The 17,280-nt window shown below is 43.8% G+C and overlaps 1 protein-coding gene across 2 annotated transcripts in view; it reads right to left on the bottom strand.

Moving 5' to 3' along the window:
- Positions 1-6,218: 6,218 nt before the first annotated feature.
- Positions 6,219-17,280, bottom strand: part of LOC139571483 (cdc42 effector protein 4-like) — a 47,100-nt gene continuing 36,038 nt past the window's right edge. For both annotated transcript variants that reach the window (XM_071394411.1, XM_071394410.1), the window contains exon 2: positions 6,219-12,196. In XM_071394411.1, coding sequence (XP_071250512.1) covers positions 10,947-11,987 — 1,041 coding nt within the window. In that variant the 5' untranslated portion in view covers positions 11,988-12,196 and the 3' untranslated portion in view covers positions 6,219-10,946. The remainder of the gene's footprint in view (positions 12,197-17,280) is intronic.

The raw sequence follows: 17,280 nt of genomic DNA, 5'->3' as shown, positions 1-17,280 counted from the left end.
GCCAGGTCGCAATTGTAAATGAGTACTTGTTCTCAACTTGCCTACCTGGTTAAATAAAGGTGAAATAAAAAATAAAAAAATGTAATTGTCTGATTTCCTCATATGGACTGTAACTCAGTAAAATCTATGAAATTGTTGCATGTTGCATATATATTTTTGCATGTGGCATATATAATTAAAATGAATGTTAAATCTTCCAGTCCATTGTCATGGTCCAAATGCAGAAGCATCGCAACATATGATTTCTTCAACAAGCTGAATGTAGACGTATTGTCTCATTAATGGATGACATGTAGACCTATTGTCTCATTAATGGATGACATGTAGACCTATTGTCTCATTAATGGATGACATGTAGACCTATTGTCTCATTAATGGATGACATGTAGACCTATTGTCTCATTAATGGATGACATGTAGACCTATTGTCTCATTAATGGATGACATGTAGACCTATTGTCTCATTAATGGATGACATGTAGACCTATTGTCTCATTAATGGATGACATGTAGACCTATTGTCTCATTAATGGATGACATGTAGACCTATTGTCTCATTAATGGATGACATGTAGACCTATTGTCTCATTAATGGATGACATGTAGACCTATTGTCTCATTAATGGATGACATGTAGACCTATTGTCTCATTAATGGATGACATGTAGACGTATTGTCTCATTAATGGATGACATGTAGACCTATTGTCTCATTAATGGATGACATGTAGACCTATTGTCTCATTAATGGATGACATGTAGACCTATTGTCTCATTAATGGATGACATGTGGACCTATTGTCTCATTAATGGATGACATGTAGACCTATTGTCTCATTAATGGATGACATGTAGACCTATTGTCTCATTAATGGATGACATGTAGACCTATTGTCTCATTAATGGATGACATGTAGACCTATTGTCTCATTAATGGATGACATGTAGACCTATTGTCTCATTAATGGATGACATGTAGACCTATTGTCTCATTAATGGATGACATGTGGACCTATTGTCTCATTAATGGATGACATGTAGACCTATTGTCTCATTAATGGATGACATGTAGACCTATTGTCTCATTAATGGATGACATGTAGACCTATTGTCTCATTAATGGATGACATGTAGACCTATTGTCTCATTAATGGATGACATGTAGACCTATTGTCTCATTAATGGATGACATGTAGACCTATTGTGTCATTAATTCACGGCATGTAGACCTATTGTCTCATTAATTCACGGCATGTAGACCTATTGTCTCATTAATTCACGGCATGTAGACCTATTATCTCATTAATTCACGGCACGTAGACCTATTGTCTCACTAATGGTGAGACAGCTGGTCGCCCCCAGGTGGAGAAGGTAGGAAGCAACATCTCCACCCCACTGATCCTCAACACTGGCTCCAGGGTGCGTTCTCAGCCCTCTCCTGTACTCCCTGTTCACCCATGACTGCGTGGCCATGCACGCTTCCAACTCAATCATCAAGTTTGCAGACGACACTACAGTGGTAGGCCTGATTACCAACAACGATGAGACGGCCTACAGGGAGAAGGTGATGGCCCTCGGACTATGGTGTCAGGAAAATAACCTCTCACTCCTCGTCAACAAAACAAAGGAGATGATCGTGAACTACAGGAAACAGCAGAAGGAGCACCCCCCCCCATCCACATCGACGGGAAGTAATGGAGAAGGGGGAAAGTTTTAAGTTCCTCGGCATACACATCACAGACAAACTGAAATGGTCCACCCACACAGACAGCATGGTGAAGAAGGCGCAAAAGCGCCTCTTCAACCTCAGGAGGCTGAAGAAATTTGGCTTGTCATCTAAAACACTCACAAACTTTTACAGATGCACAATCGAGAGGATCCTGTTGGGCTGTATCACCGCCTGTTACGGCAATTGCACCGCCCTCAACTGCAAGGCTCTCCAGAGGGTAATGAGGTCTGCACAACGCATCACATGGGGGCAAACTACCTGCCCTGCAGGACACCTATACCACCTGATGTCACAGGAAGGCCAAAAAGATCATCAAGGACAACAAACAACTGAGCCACTGCCTGTTCACCCCGCTATCATCTAAAAGGCGAGGTCAGTACAGGTGCATCAAAGCTGGGACTGGGAGACTGAAAAACAGCTTCTATCTCAAGGCCATCAGACTGTTAAACAGTCATTACTAACATAGAGAGGCTGCTGCCAACATACAGACTTAAATCTCTGGCCACTTAAATAAATGGATTTAATAAAGGTATCACTAGTCACTTCAAATAACGGCACTTTAATAATGTTTACATATCCTACATTACACATCTCATATGTATATACTGTATTCTATACCATCTACTGCATCTTGCCTATGCCGCACGCCCTTGCTCATCCATATATTTATTGTATACCATGTACTGCATCTTGCCTATGCCGCACGCCCTTGCTCATCCATATATTTATTGTATACCATGTACTGCATCTTGCCTATGCCGCACACCCTTGCTCATCCATATTTATTTATTATTTAGTTGTTGTGAATTTGTTAGATTACTTGTTGGATATTACCGCAATGCCGGAACTAGAAGCACAAGCCTTTTGCTACACTCGCATCAACATCTGCTAACCATGTGTATGTGACCAATAAAATTTGATTTGATTTGATAATGGATGACGTAAATCAAATCAAATTTGCTTTGTCATACGCTCCAAATACAACAGGTATACAACCTTACCATGAGATGCTTACTTATTAGCCCTAAACCAATAATAATTCAAGAAATAGAATTAATGAAATATTTACTAAATAAACTAAAGTAAATCAAATCAATCAAAAAGTAACAAGAAATGTACATACCAGTAACGAGGCTATATACCGGGGGTACCGGTACCGAGTCAATGTGCGGGGGTACAGGTTAGTGGAGGTAATTTGAAAAGGGGGGGGGTCAATGTAAATAGTCCGGGTGGCCATTTGATTAGTTGTTCAGCAGTCTTATGGCTTGGGGGTAGAAGCTGTTAAGGAGCCTTTTGGTACTAGGCTTGGCTTTCCGGTAACGCTTGCCGTGCAGTAGCAGAGAGAATAGTCAATGACTTGGGTGACTGGAGCCTTTGACAATTTTTTGGGCCTTCCTCCAACACCGCCTAGTGTATATGTCCTGGATGTCAGGAAGCTTGTCCCCGGTGATGTACTGGGCCCTATGCAATACCCTCTGTAGCGCCTTACGGTCAGATGCCGAGCAGTTGCCATACCAGTCGGTGATGCAACCGGTCAGCATATTCTTGATGGTGCAGCTGTAGAACATTTTGAGGATCTGGGAACCCATGCCAAAATCTTTTCAGTCTCCTGAGGGGAAAAAGGTGTTGTCGTGCCCTCTTCTCAACTGTCTTGGTGTGTTTGGACCATGATAGTTTGTTGGTGATGTGGACACCAAGGAACTTGAAAATCTCGACCCACTCCACTTCAGTCCCGTCGATGTTAATGGAGGCCTGTACGGCCCTCCTTTTCTTATTGTCCACGATCATCTCCTTTGTCTTGCTTACATTGAGAGAGAAGCTGTTGTCCTTGCACCACACTGCCAGGTCTCTGACCTCCTCCCTATGGGCTGCCTCAGTGTTGTTTCGTTAGCAAACAATGATGGTGTTGGAGTCGTGTTTGGGCCACGCAGTCATGGGTGAACAGGGAGTACAGGAGGGGACTAAGCAGGCACCCCTGACGGGCCCCAGTGTTGAGGATCAGCATGGCAGATATGTTGTTGTCTACCCTTGGGGGCGGCCCGTCAGGAAGTCCAGGATCCAGTTGCAGAGGGAGTTGTTTAGTCCCAGGGTCCATAGCTTAGTGATGAGCTTTGTGAGCGCTATGGGTTTGAACGCTGAGCTGTAGTCATTGAAAAGCATTCTCACATAGCTGTTCCTTATGTCCAGGTGGGAAAGGGCATTGTGGAGTGGGATTGAGATTGCATCATCTCTGGATCTGTTGGGGCTGTATGTGGATTGGAGTGGGTCTAGGGTTTCTTGCATGATGGTGTTGATGTGAGCCATGACCAGTCTTTCAAAGCACTTCATGGCTACCGATGTGAGTGCTACGGGGCTGTAATCATTTAGGCATGTTACCTTCACTTTCTTGGACACAGGGACTATGGTGGTCTTTTTGAAACATGTAGGTATTACAGACTCAGCAAAGGAGAGGTTGCTAATGTCAGTGAAAACTCTTGCCAGTTGGTCCGCGCATGCTTTGAGTACACGTCCTGGTAATCCGTCTGGCCCCGCAGCTTTGTGAATATTGACCTGTTTAATGGTCTTGCTCACATTGGCTACGAAGAGCGTGATCACACAGTCGGCCGGAACAGCTGGTGCTCTCACGCATGCGTCAGTGTTGGTTGCCTCGTAGCGAGCATAAATGCATTTAGCTCATCTGGTAGGCTTACGTCACTAGGCAGCTCGCGGCTGGGTTCCCCTTTGTAGTCCGTAATAGTTTTCAAGCCCTGCCACATCCGACGAGCGTCAGAGACTGTGTAGTAGGATTCAATCTTAGTCCTGTATTGACGCTTTGCATGTTTGATGGTTTGTCTGAGGGCATGGTGGGATTTCTAGTAAGCTTCCGAATTAGTGTCCCTAACCTTTAGTTCGGTGCGGATGTTGCGTGTAATCAATGGCTACTGGTTGTGAAATGTACATACGGTCACTGTGCACTTATTGATGAAGCGGTGACTGAGGTGGAATAATCCTCAATGCCATTGGATGAATCCTGGATAAATCACGCAACATATTTCAGTCTGTGCGAGAAAAACAGTCCTGCAGCATAGCATCCGCGTCATCTGACCACTTCCGTATTGAGAAAGTCACTGGTACTTCCTACTTTAGTTTTTGCTTGTAAGCAGGATTCAGGAGGATAGAATAAATGTGTTGAGTAAAGGTGGTCTGGAGTTTTTTTGTCCTCTGGTTGAACATGTGACACGCTGGTAGAATCGGTTTGTGGTGGTAAATAGACGGCTACAAATAACATAGATGAGAACTCTCTTGGTAGTTAATGTGGTCTACAGCTTATCATGAGGTATTCTACCTCAGGCGAACAATACCTCGAGACTTCTTCAATTATAGATATCGAGCACCAGCAGTTATTGACAAATAGACACACACACCCACCACTTGTCTCACCAGACGTAGCTGCTCTCTCCTGCCGAAACATGGAGAAGCCAACCAGCTCTATATTATCCGTGTCATCGTTCAGCCAAGTCTCGGTGAAACATAATATATTACAGTTTTTACTGTCCAGTTGGTAGGATAGTCATAATCATAGATCGTCCAGTTACAAGGCATCCCGCCCTCTGCCCCCTTTTTCTCTGTTTGTCTTTTCTTCATGCTGATGATTGGCATTTCGGCCTTGTCTCGACAAAGCAGTATATCCTTTGTGTCGGACTCATTAAAGAAAAAGTCTGTGTCCAGTTTGAGGTGAGTAATCGCTGTTCTGATGTGCCGAAGCTCTTTTCGGGCATAAGAGACGGTAGCAGCAACATTATGTACAAAATGAGTTACAAACAATGCGAAAAAACAAACAAAAAAGCACAGTTGGTTCGGAGCCTGTAAAATGGCAGCCCTCCCCTCTCAAATCAAATCAAATCAAATTTTCTGGTACCATTATTACCTTAATGGACCTATTGTCTCATTAATGGACGACATGTTGGCCTAAATCAGAGTTGCTAAATATAAAAAGTCTGATTCTTCTAAACCATATATCCCAATCTGACTGTGTAGGCGCCTCGTATTTATCCTTCTCAGCAAGAAAAAAATAAGCTTGACAATTTTCTGGGATTAATGCTCTGTACTGTATCTGGCAGACAAAAAGCTAACACAATAGATGAGATTATACAATGCACTCCCTATCAATACAGCTATACTAGCTTGTCTATGCTCATTACCAATGATCTGTATAGCAGTTATAATTTAAACTGAGGTTTATTTGGTAAGAAACACAGATTGGCTGTATTTTAATGTCGAATGGTATGTGAAGTGTGTGGACTTGATGGAGAGGAGCATCTCTGTCAACACTGAGTGTGAATACCAGCGTCTTACACAAGTTCCACCTCAGCCCCTTATGCTGCTACCTGCATAAATAAAACGTGAACTGACTTGTTCAAGTATTTTCTCTATGAAACAGGTTCCCATAGGGACAGATAGACAACATAACATAACACAGAATACGAAATAAGACACAACACCGCTCCAGGTAAAGATTACCAACTTTCTTTTTATTGAAAAATATTGCTGTTATTTCAAAGAGGAGGACGTGTGAGGGAGGTAAATACACTGAACAAAAACATAAACACAAAATGTAAAGTGTTGGTCCCATGTTTCATGAGCTGAAACAAAAGATCCCAGAAATGTTCCATATGCACAAAATTTCTCTCAATTTTGTGCACAAATTTGTTAACATCCCTGTTAGTGAGCATTTCTCCTTCGACAAGATAGTCCATTCACCTGACAGGGGTGGCATATCGAGAAGCTGATTAAACAGCATGATCATTACACAGATGCACCTTGTGCTGGGGAAAATAAAAGCCCATTGAAATGGGCACACAACACAATGCCACAGATGTCTCAAATTTTGAGGAAGCATGCAATTAGCATGCTGACTGCAGGAATGTCCACCAGAGCTGTTGCCAGATAATTGAATGTTAATTTGTCTGAAATAAGCCATCTCCAAAGTTGTTTTGGAGAATTGGGCAGTATGTCCAACCGGCCTCACAACCGCATACCACGTGTATGGCGTTGTGTAGGCGAACGGTTTGCTGATGTCAACGTTGTGAACAGAGTTCCCCATGGTGGTGGTGGGGCTATGGTATGGGCAGGCATAAGATACAGTTGAATTAATTTCATTTTAAATCGATGGAAATTTTTATGTACAGAGATACCGTGACGGCCCATATTGAGGCCCAATTTTTTCTTAAGGTGTCTTTGACCTTCGCAGTCATGAAATCCATAGATTAGGGCCTAATGAATATATTTCAACTGACTGATTTCCTCATGAACTATAACTCAGTGAAATCTTTGAAATTGTTGCATGTTGCATTTATATTTTTGTTCAGTATATATGTATACACAGTAGAATGAGAAAGAAAAAGAAAAGTAGCACATACCTGGCATAAAAACTAGCCTTGAGTAGAAAAAAATGAAACACTCTCCAGCTGAACCTTTAAGCCAGTTCTTTTTCACAATCCCTTCCCCTTGTATGACTCTCCCCCCCCCCCCACCCCCACCACACAGGCATTAGGCCAGGGCACTGAAATCTTCTTGTGGTTAAAACCCACTTTACTTTCTGATGTCTCTTCATTAGCATCACTATGCCATAATGCCTATAACAAACATAGTAATAGTCACTGTTTTTCATGGATGGCACAATTAGTATTTATCTACTTCACTTCAGTAGCAAATAAAATGGAGGTGGACAGGTATGAGTGTTTTGATAGAAAATTAAAAGGTTCTTTATAAAGTGTCCCGGCATTGGTGAAGAACAGCTAAGGGATTGCAGCAGTTTAACCCACTTTCCATAGACAGATTATACAACATATTGGTGAAGAACAGTTAAGGGATTGCAGCAGTTTAACCCACTTTCCATAGACAGATTCTACAACAATGGAACAAGCAACTGAGTGTAAAACAATAAAAACATAACAAAGAAATCCCAAATTTGGCCCATTTACAAATGAACAGTGTGAGAGGCCTGAGATTTAAGTTCCCTGTACTGCTGTATCCCGTAAATGTTTCCTTCAGACATCAAGACTCAATATGACATGTCAGAGGATGATTACATACATACTTGGCACATTTCCACCTGGTCATTTTAATCTCTGAACCAATCTCTCTTTAATACAGACATGTACACATGGAACTCTAACAAACATAGCATGAACATATGGCTGAGTGATGTCACATCCTGCCTGGCATTAGGCTCCTCCCCTGACCTAATACCATTGGATAATTTGTTCCCCCCTCCAAACAACCAACCAACACCATAACAGGGAACAAAAACAGTGATCCCCAGTGTCACATATGGCACAAATGTAATTTTCTCTCACTCAAGCATAAAGTCAATAGATTAGGTACTTTCAAGACAACTGGGAACTCTGAGGAAAAAACTAGGTAAAATCGTGACGTCAGTGATCTTCCGGTCGGAACATAAAGTCAGTTTTACAAAGATGCCCGAGTTTCCGACTTGGATGACTGTTCAAAATGATTTTCCCAGTCAGACCTAGTTCAGAGATTCCCAGTTGTTTTGAACGCGACAATACTCAGGGATCCAGGAAGGCGTGAGCAGGGACTTCCTGCTTTACTTTAACAGATTAGATTTTTATCTGACCAAATTAATGAGAGGGAGGGGGGGACCTATAGTCACACTGTATTCATCCTAAATTGCACCCTATTCCCAATATAGTGCACTACTTTTGTCCAAAGCCTTATGGGCCCTGGTCAAAAGTAGTGCGCTATATAGGGAATAGGGTACCATTTGGGATGCAAATACTGTAGGAGGAATCTAAAGGGAAAGGGAACAGGCGCGCCTGCCATTTCCTTTCCCAAACATATGACTCATGAATGGATGAGTGGTTGGTTTGGTTACTGACCGATCAGCCAACTAAGTTCATGAATGAGAGGGTGGAGGGAAGGCAGAGGGTGTGCTGATTCAATCTGCTCCTACAGTATGTTTATGAATGAGAGGGAAGCCAGAGGGTGTGCTGATTCAATCTGCTCCTACAGTATGTTTATGAATGAGAGGGAAGCCAGAGGGTGTGCTGATTCAATCTGCTCCTACAGTATGTTTATGAATGAGAGGGAAGCCAGAGGGTGTGCTGATTCAATCTGCTCCTACAGTATGTTTATGAATGAGAGGGGGGCCAGAGGGTGTGCTGATTCAATTTGCTCCTACAGTATGTTTATGAATGAGAGGGAAGCCAGAGGGTGTGCTGATTCAATCTGCTCCTATAGTATGTTTATGAATGAGAGGGGGGCCAGAGGGTGTGCTGATTCAATCTGCTCCTACAGTATGTTTATGAATGAGAGGGTGGGGGGAAGCCAGAGGGTGTGCTGATTCAATCTGCTCCTACAGTAGCCAGGTCTGCGTGGCACAATGGAGAGAGGAGGGTAATATTGTCACTTATAACTAGTGTTCTCCTATTACTGATACCCTCCTCCCTTCAAACTCCTCTCTTTCTCCTGATCTTACAAGCCTGGGGTGTGTACGGGGGAAGAGATGACCACATAGATATGACAGTCTACTGTACGGTCACTACTCTTGTCCACAACCACCATCTCTGCTCCTGTGAGTTATGTATTTGTTTTCATCTGTTTCTAAACATTTGTACAATAAAAGCACTACTGGTCATGAAAGCTTCTACAAAAAGGCCATTTATTTTCAAAATGTTAATTTTTTTGTATTTAATAATAAGTCAAGTTAATTTAAAACATTTACATGGAAACATAACAAAGATCTTTTATGTACAATAGTGTTTTAGGGAGTGAGCTATGTTGCTACACCTTGGCAGTGTTTGCAGGGGATATATGACTGAGTCCATTGATCTAAGCTAAAGTGCCATGGACTCACGGCCAAACCCAAACCTAGCCTAATCAACTCCAAAGCTAAGGCTTAAGCTGGCTCACTGAGTAGGCTAGTACATTAGGCTTTAGAACAACTAAAGATCACCAAACTCCGACCTTTAACTAAATTCCTCCAATCAACATGGTGACTTAAAACAGTGCACAATATGATCTACCCCTTATTAGAAGTAGTTATTAGATAACAAATGAAACAAACTAACTGATCATGTAGGACTTCAGAGTGTGTTGGGCTGTATAGAGTATGTCTAGTGAACAGGACAATAAAGCGGACTAATGGTTGGAATAATGAACAACCAAGTTGTGCCATTGTTTAAGAACCTGAAGACCAACTTATCAATTCTGTATGTAGTAAACATAGGAGAAGCCACCTTTATTTACCCTTTGAAAATTAACAAAACCAATATTTTAACTGCATCTCACCTCACTCAACACACACATACAATCCATTCAATGCCCCAAAGAATGCTGGGATACATTTCACTTCCTTTCTCCAAAGCAGTGTGGGAAATATACAGTTCAGTCCGTGACCTCACATGACTCTACACCTCACGCATTACACCTCCATCTGGGTGATCAACAGTTCATGCTTCGACCTCTGTGACCTCTGTCATCTCCATATGTCCACTTTCAAAGAATGTGACAATCAGTGTCATGACCGCTGGTTGGTTTTCCCTTACCTAATAATGCGCTATAAGGAATATGCTACTACTGTAGCCAGGACTGTAGCTATGGTAACCATGAAGGGAAATCCTCTGAATGGAAAGACAATGGTGGCGTGACTGGGTTATGGTTCATGTTGAATATGAGTGGATATGAGTGGTTGATCCCCTTATAAGGAGAAACACACTTTAATGACATATTGGAACTGTGGGATTAGATCATCATAATGACAGATCATAGTTCAACAAAAATAATCCCTCAAACCAATAACTGGTGTCTCAGAGTTGCAGTGTGTGTGTGTGAGTGAGAGAGTTAGTGGTCGACACGGAATTCTGTAATGGGCTGGAGAAATGGACTCATGGGACAGGCATTTTCGTTTCCATTAACTATCGGACACACACAAACACACACACACAGGAGTAAATAAGGTTAAATAACAGATGGTGTATGGGTATTCCTGATCCAGGAGGTGTAGCAGAACAGGGTTGTCCCCGTATAGAGGTTCTCAGGATAGATCCATATGTAGGGATTTGTGCGGTCTTTATCGTGCTCCCAACCCCTCCCAGACTTATTATAGCTTCAAAACTCATGAAAAATAATTGTCTCCTTCGGTGACCTCACAAACCACGTTCTGGTGTCCTTATTAACCACGTTCTGTGGTGGTGACATTACAGCCCTGTTCTGTTTTACACCCTGATCTCATCATCATCCTCGTCCATGAAGGAGAAGTCTTTATCGTCCTCCCCTCCAGCCCCCCGAGAGCTATACTTGGCGCTGTCCGTGTCCCCCTCCTGCAGGTGGTGGAGTGGTTTCTCCTCAAGAGCGGCAGAGCCGGAGGAGGACACGGAGCAGCTGTCCAGGTGGCTGTGGGGGTGGTAGTTCCTGCGAGGGGTGTAGAGGGGGTCGGCCATGACCTTCTGCTGAGGATAGGTGCGTGGGGGCCTGACTGGAGGCTGTAGATCCACCTGGTCCTCGATCTCATCCTCCGTGGTGGGAGGGCTAAAGGGGGGTGACCCGCGGCCCTCGCTGCCCTTCCCCTCCTCATACCCCAGGTCGTCTTCCTCCCAGCTCTTCTTTTCCATGACGCTGAGGATGTCCCCCAGCATGGAGGGTCCCAGGTCAATGTGGAATGACATGATGGACTCCGCGTGCTTCATCCCGCCACCCCGAGGATGTGATGGGGGCAGGTCAGTCAGTTCTCCAAAGTTACGCTCGTCAAACTCCAGATCCAGCATCGCCATGGCCGAGGCACCGTTGACTGGTTTGCTGATTCCATCGGCCTCGGGCAGCTTCTTCAGAGGGCTGGAGGAGACGCTCTTGGGCATCTGCTGACCACTGCCCATCCTGACCACGTCCTCGTCATTGAGGTAGGGCAGGGAGATGGCGTTCTTCACAAAGTTTGGCGAGCCACCGGGGGGCGCCAACGAGTTGTTCTTGTACATGTCACCGCGGTTCACCGACTGGGAGCGCTTGCTGCTCCTGAAGGTTCGGGACAACAGGCCTGGTTTGGGTCCAGGGGAGCTCTGCTGGACCTCTGGAACTTGTTCTTTAGGGGGCTCCCCAGACCGGGTACTTAGGAAAGAGGTGTCCCCGAAGGCGTCCCCACCACGACCCACATGCATGGTGTGTCTGAAGTCCCCCAGAGGGGCGCTGATCATCTCCGCAGTCAGGTCAGCCCGGGAGCGACGCTTGGACTGGTTCGAGGTTAGCTGCTTGAGAATAGGCATGGTGATGTCTGATGAAGTCTGATTTAATACGCCACAAGACCAGAAACACCTGATTGGTGCTGAGTTATGTGATGTTTGTGTCTTTCTCACATTTAATTGTAAACTGTGTTGTCAAGGCAAGGATTGAACCAGGTCTCTAGAGTACCCAGCCATTGTGGTCCTTCAAACAGCTACGGTGAGTTCTGGTCCAGACAATCCACAAATCAAACCTAAGGGAAAAAAAGAAGAGATGACACATTAAAATCACATTGCAAGAACTTTACAAAGCTAATTACAAAGCTACTCTGTGTTATAGTTAGTTTCCATGCCAACTTTGAGGATCTGAGTTGGTTTGCATGGAAACTAACTATAACACAGAGTAGCTTTGTAATTTTATTCCTTCGGAGAATAAGCACATGACACATGACAGTAAACAATCTATTTCCAATAACTGCTGACTGCGTCTGCGGCCAGAATCAAGACAACTTTCTTCTTCTATGCCGCTCTGCCTCAAATGTGGAAACTTTTGTTGCCAGGCCGGGGCTTTGAAATTAAACCTCCAGTTGAGTGGTTCCAAACTCCAGGGGGACAAAAGGTAGGTATTCTGGAATGAAATAGAGGGGGTGGGGTTGGGACTTAAGTTCTTTCTCACTTAACTGGAACTCTAACCTTTCTCTGCCTGAACTAAAAGTACTTTTTAAAAACAGGGGAAACACACGTTTCAAGTCATCGGAATACATTTTTCGTGCAAATACTTGTCTTTAATAGAACTTCCAAGTTCCCATAAATGCTGAAATATTGTTTAAAAGCAGCAGCCGGAATATTAATCAGTTGGGCTTTTCAATATTTAGGAGACGGCTGTCTGTTGTCTGGAGTCCCTGCTTCCACTACAGTACTCTGTTCTACTGCCGCAGTTCTGCAATTCCCATTTGGGCCCGTGCCTGCCTCTCTCTCCCTCTCTGCGCCTCTCTCTCTCTCTCGCTCCTACATTACCATACAGTCATAGGATACTGGGAGCTTGAGGGGGCTCCAGCTGCCAGGAATAAAGAGCAGATGAAAAAAACTATGAAGACAGAAGGGTTGGAACAGAATGATACAGTTAGTTGTTGACAGTCGATACATTTCTTCTGCAGCTTGGATTAATTTAGAGCAACAGCTCAGAAGTATCGACTGTCAATAACTAAATGTATCGTTCTATTGCAACCCTTGTCACTGACTGACTGTATCATTCTGTTTTAACCCTTCTGTCAAAGACTGACTATCGTTCTGTTCCAATCCTTCGGTCAGTGACTATCGTTCTGTTCCAACCCTTCTGTCACTGGCTGACTATCGTTCTGTTCCAACCCTTCTGTCACTGACTGACTATCGTTCTGTTCTAACCCTTCTGTCACTGGCAGATTAAAACTCTGAGTCTCTCCTGCTTGATCTTGGATTTCTCGCTCTCTCACGATTTCCAGACATCTTTTAGCCAAGGGGACGTTTGAAGCTTGTACTCTTTTCACACAGCCGTTTTTCTGCAGGTACTGGTTTCTGTGTAAATAATGACCAAAAGAATCTCACGCCCATCAGAGCCTTCTTATATCTACCCCATTAAGCTACATATGGTCCATATGTCACCGGTCACTTGGATTATTGCAACACTCAAAGCATGCTGTGACTGATCACTGTGTTCAGAACTTAAGTTGTGATTAGAGTCAGGGGCCCTGATAAGTCTACAGCCCTGCCACGAGGATATCATTTACTGCTTACATGCTCTGGATTTCACAGCAGACACTTTGATCTGCAACCTGGCAGCATTTTGACCTATGACTCAATAAGCCTGATGATATGGGCCATTTCAGAAGCTGATGATACGGGCCGTTTCAAGAGTGTCTGCTTACCTAGGCCAATCTGTCTCCGTGTCACCATTGACCCCGCAATGAAATAAGATCTCAAAACATAATGGTGTGGAGTGGACAGTAGCAAAGGTGGCAGCTTTTAATGGGATAAAAGTTACTGTCCCCAGATAGGCCAGCAGCCAGCCATAAGGCCCAGTAGGCACATGAGTAGGCCTAGGTGATGTCAACAAGGGCTTCAATGTGGCTGCTAGGCGCCATCCAATCATTCTCATGTTTTAAAACCACAGCGCACGCGTGCACACACACACACACACACACACACACACACACACACACACACACACACACACACACACACACACACACAAACGACGACACACCCTCTAGTCTCTGTGTATTCGTGTATTCATACCCTCTGGATGAATGGGGCCTCAGGCAAAAATATTCCAAAGCAACGTCACCCTCGAAAACATTTACATCTCCGACAACAAAGGCCCATTCAACTGAAAAGGCAACTGTAGCAGCAGAGAGAACAGAGGGGGTTCTGAGAGATGATATGTTAACCCAGTTCTTCTCCTTTCAAAAGGACAGAACGTCCCTAAGGACATTTCAATGATCTTCTTGTCTGCCTAATGTGGTTTAACATCTTTATTCATTACCTTCAGAAAATCTGTCCTCAGTCATAAGGATTTGTTAGTGTGTGGGGAGAGGTTTTGCACCCTCAACAAAGAATTCCCCTTTAGACAAACACAAGGACAACTGTATTGACTAAAACTGAGCATGAATGACTGCACAAGGGGTTTGGAGAAGTAGAAACTTTATAATGGAATTTCCCATCTTCACCAACAACTAAAACACTAGCCATTATGAAGCGCTAACTGCTCCAAAACAACCATACAAATTAGCTCAGCCATCACCGCTTTTAAGGGTCACAATTGTGCAACCACACATTGTGCTGTTGTGGCTAAGGAAGCCCTTAAGGAGACCTAGCTTACTTTACTGCAGAGTGATCCGTCATTACCTATTACATTATTACACAACTCACTATGCATGAGACCCGTCTGCCTCTCTTCTATATGCCAGCCCGTCTGCCTCTCTTCTATATGCCAGCCCGTCTGCCTCTCTTCTATATGCCAGCCCGTCTGCCTCTCTTCTATATGCCAGCCCGTCTGCCTCTCTTCTATATGCCAGCCCGTCTGCCTCTCTTCTATATGCCAGCCCGTCTGCCTCTCTTCTATATGCCACCCCGTCTGCTTCTCTCTCTCATTCAATGTGCAGGCCTACAGTGCCTTCAGAGAGTATTCATACCGATTGACTTCAAGCCGGAATTCAAAATTGATTAAAGAAATCTGAAAATCTCACACAATACCCCATAATGACAAATTAAATACAGAAATACACTATATATACACAATAGTATGTGGACACCCCTTCAAATTAGTGGATTTGGTTATTTCAGCCACACCCGTTGCTGACAGGTATATAAAATCGAGCACACTGCCATGCAATCTTCATAGACAAACATTGGCAGTAGAATGGCCTTACTGAAGAGCTCAGTGACTTTCAAGGTGGCACAGTCATAGGATGCTACCTTTCCAACAAGTCAGTTCGTCAAATTCCTGCCCTGCGAGAGCTGCCCTGGTCAACTGTATGGATGAATCTCGGTTTTGCAGATGGTCTGGGGCTGTTTTTCATTGTTCAGGCTAGGCCCCTTAGTTCCAGTGAAGGCAAATCTTAACGTTTCAGCATACAATGACATTCTAGACGGTTCTGTGCTTCCAACTTTGAGGCCAAAGTTTGAAGGAAGGTCCTTTCCTGTTCCATCATGACAATGGTTTGTCAAATTCAGTGTGGAAGAACTTGAACGACCTGCACAGAGCCCTGAGGTCAACCCCATCAAACCCCTTTGGGATGAATTGGAACGCAGACTGCGAGACAGGCCTAATCGCCCAACATCAGTGCCCGACCTCACTAATGCTATTGTGACTGAATGGATGAAAGTCCCCAGAGCAATGTTCTAACATCTAGTGGAAAGCCTTCCCAGAAGAGTGGTTGTTATAACAGCAAAGGGGGGACCAACTCCATATTAATGCCCATGATTTTGGAATGAGATGTTCAATGAGCAGGTGTCCACATACACTACCAAAAGTATCTCATTTACATAAGTATTCACACCCCTTTGCTGTGACACTCCAAATTGAGCTCAGGTGCATTCAATTTATTTTGATCATCCTTGAAATGTTACTATAACTTGACTGGAGTCCATCTGTGGCCAATACAATTGTTTGGACATGATTTAGAAAGAAAATACACCAACAATTGACAGTGCATGTCGGAGCAGAAAATATACCATTAAGTCCAAGGAACTGTCCATAGATCTCCGAGATAGAATTGTGATGAGACATATCTAGGGAAGGAAATATAACAATTTCTAGAGTGTTTGAAGTTTCCAAGAGCACAGTGGTCTCCACCATTGGGAAATTGAAAAAATATAAAACTAACCACACTCTTACTAGAGCTGGCCGTCCGACCGAACTGAGCAACCGGCCAAGAAGAACCTTGGTCATGGAGGTGACCAAGAACCCAATGACCACTGACAGAACTACATAGTTCCTTGGCTGAGATGGGAGAACCTGCCAGAAGGACAAGTCTCTACCGCGCTTCACCAATCTGGCCTTTATGGGAGAGTGGCTAGACAGAAGCCACTCCTGAGAAAAAGGCACGACAGCACGCCTGGAGTTTCCAAAAATGTATGTGAAATTCTGAGCGCATAAGCCAAAAGATTCTGTGGTCTGATGAGACAAACATTAAACTCTTTGGCCTGAATGACAGGCACAGCTCATTACCCGTCTAACACCATCCCTACCGTGAAGAATGGCGGTGGTAGCATCATGCTATGGTGATGCTTTTCAGCGGCAGTGACTGGGAGAATGGTAAGGATAGAGGGAACAATGAATGGAGCCAAATACAGGCAAACCTTGATGAGAACCTGCTTCAGAGTGCAAACAACTTTAGACTGTGGCTAAGATTTACGTTCCAACAGGACAATGACCCCAAGCATACAGCCAAAGCAATGCTGGAATGGCTGCCGAACAAGAATGTGAAAGTCCTTGAGTGGCCCAGCCAAAGCAAAGACTTGAATCCCATTGAACATCTGTGGAAAGACTTGAAGATAGATGTGGAGCAGCAGTGAACAGCAAACTTAAGAGGTTGAGAAAATCTGAAAGGAAGAAAATCCCCAAATCCAGATGTGCGAAGCTGATACAGACATACCTAAGATGATTCAAAAGGTGTAATCACTGTCAAAGGTTCTTCTACAAAGTGTTGACTCAGGGGTGTGAATACTTACAGTACCAGTCAAAAGTTTTAGAACACCTACTCATTCCAGGGTTTTATTTATTATTACTATTTTCTACATTGTAGAATAATAGTGAAGACATCAAAACCATGAAATAACACATATGGAATCATATAGT

This window comes from Salvelinus alpinus, chromosome 3 (assembly GCF_045679555.1).
Source record: "Salvelinus alpinus chromosome 3, SLU_Salpinus.1, whole genome shotgun sequence".
Classification (NCBI taxonomy): Eukaryota; Metazoa; Chordata; class Actinopteri; order Salmoniformes; family Salmonidae; genus Salvelinus; species Salvelinus alpinus.
This window is presented reverse-complemented; position numbering and strand designations above follow the sequence as displayed.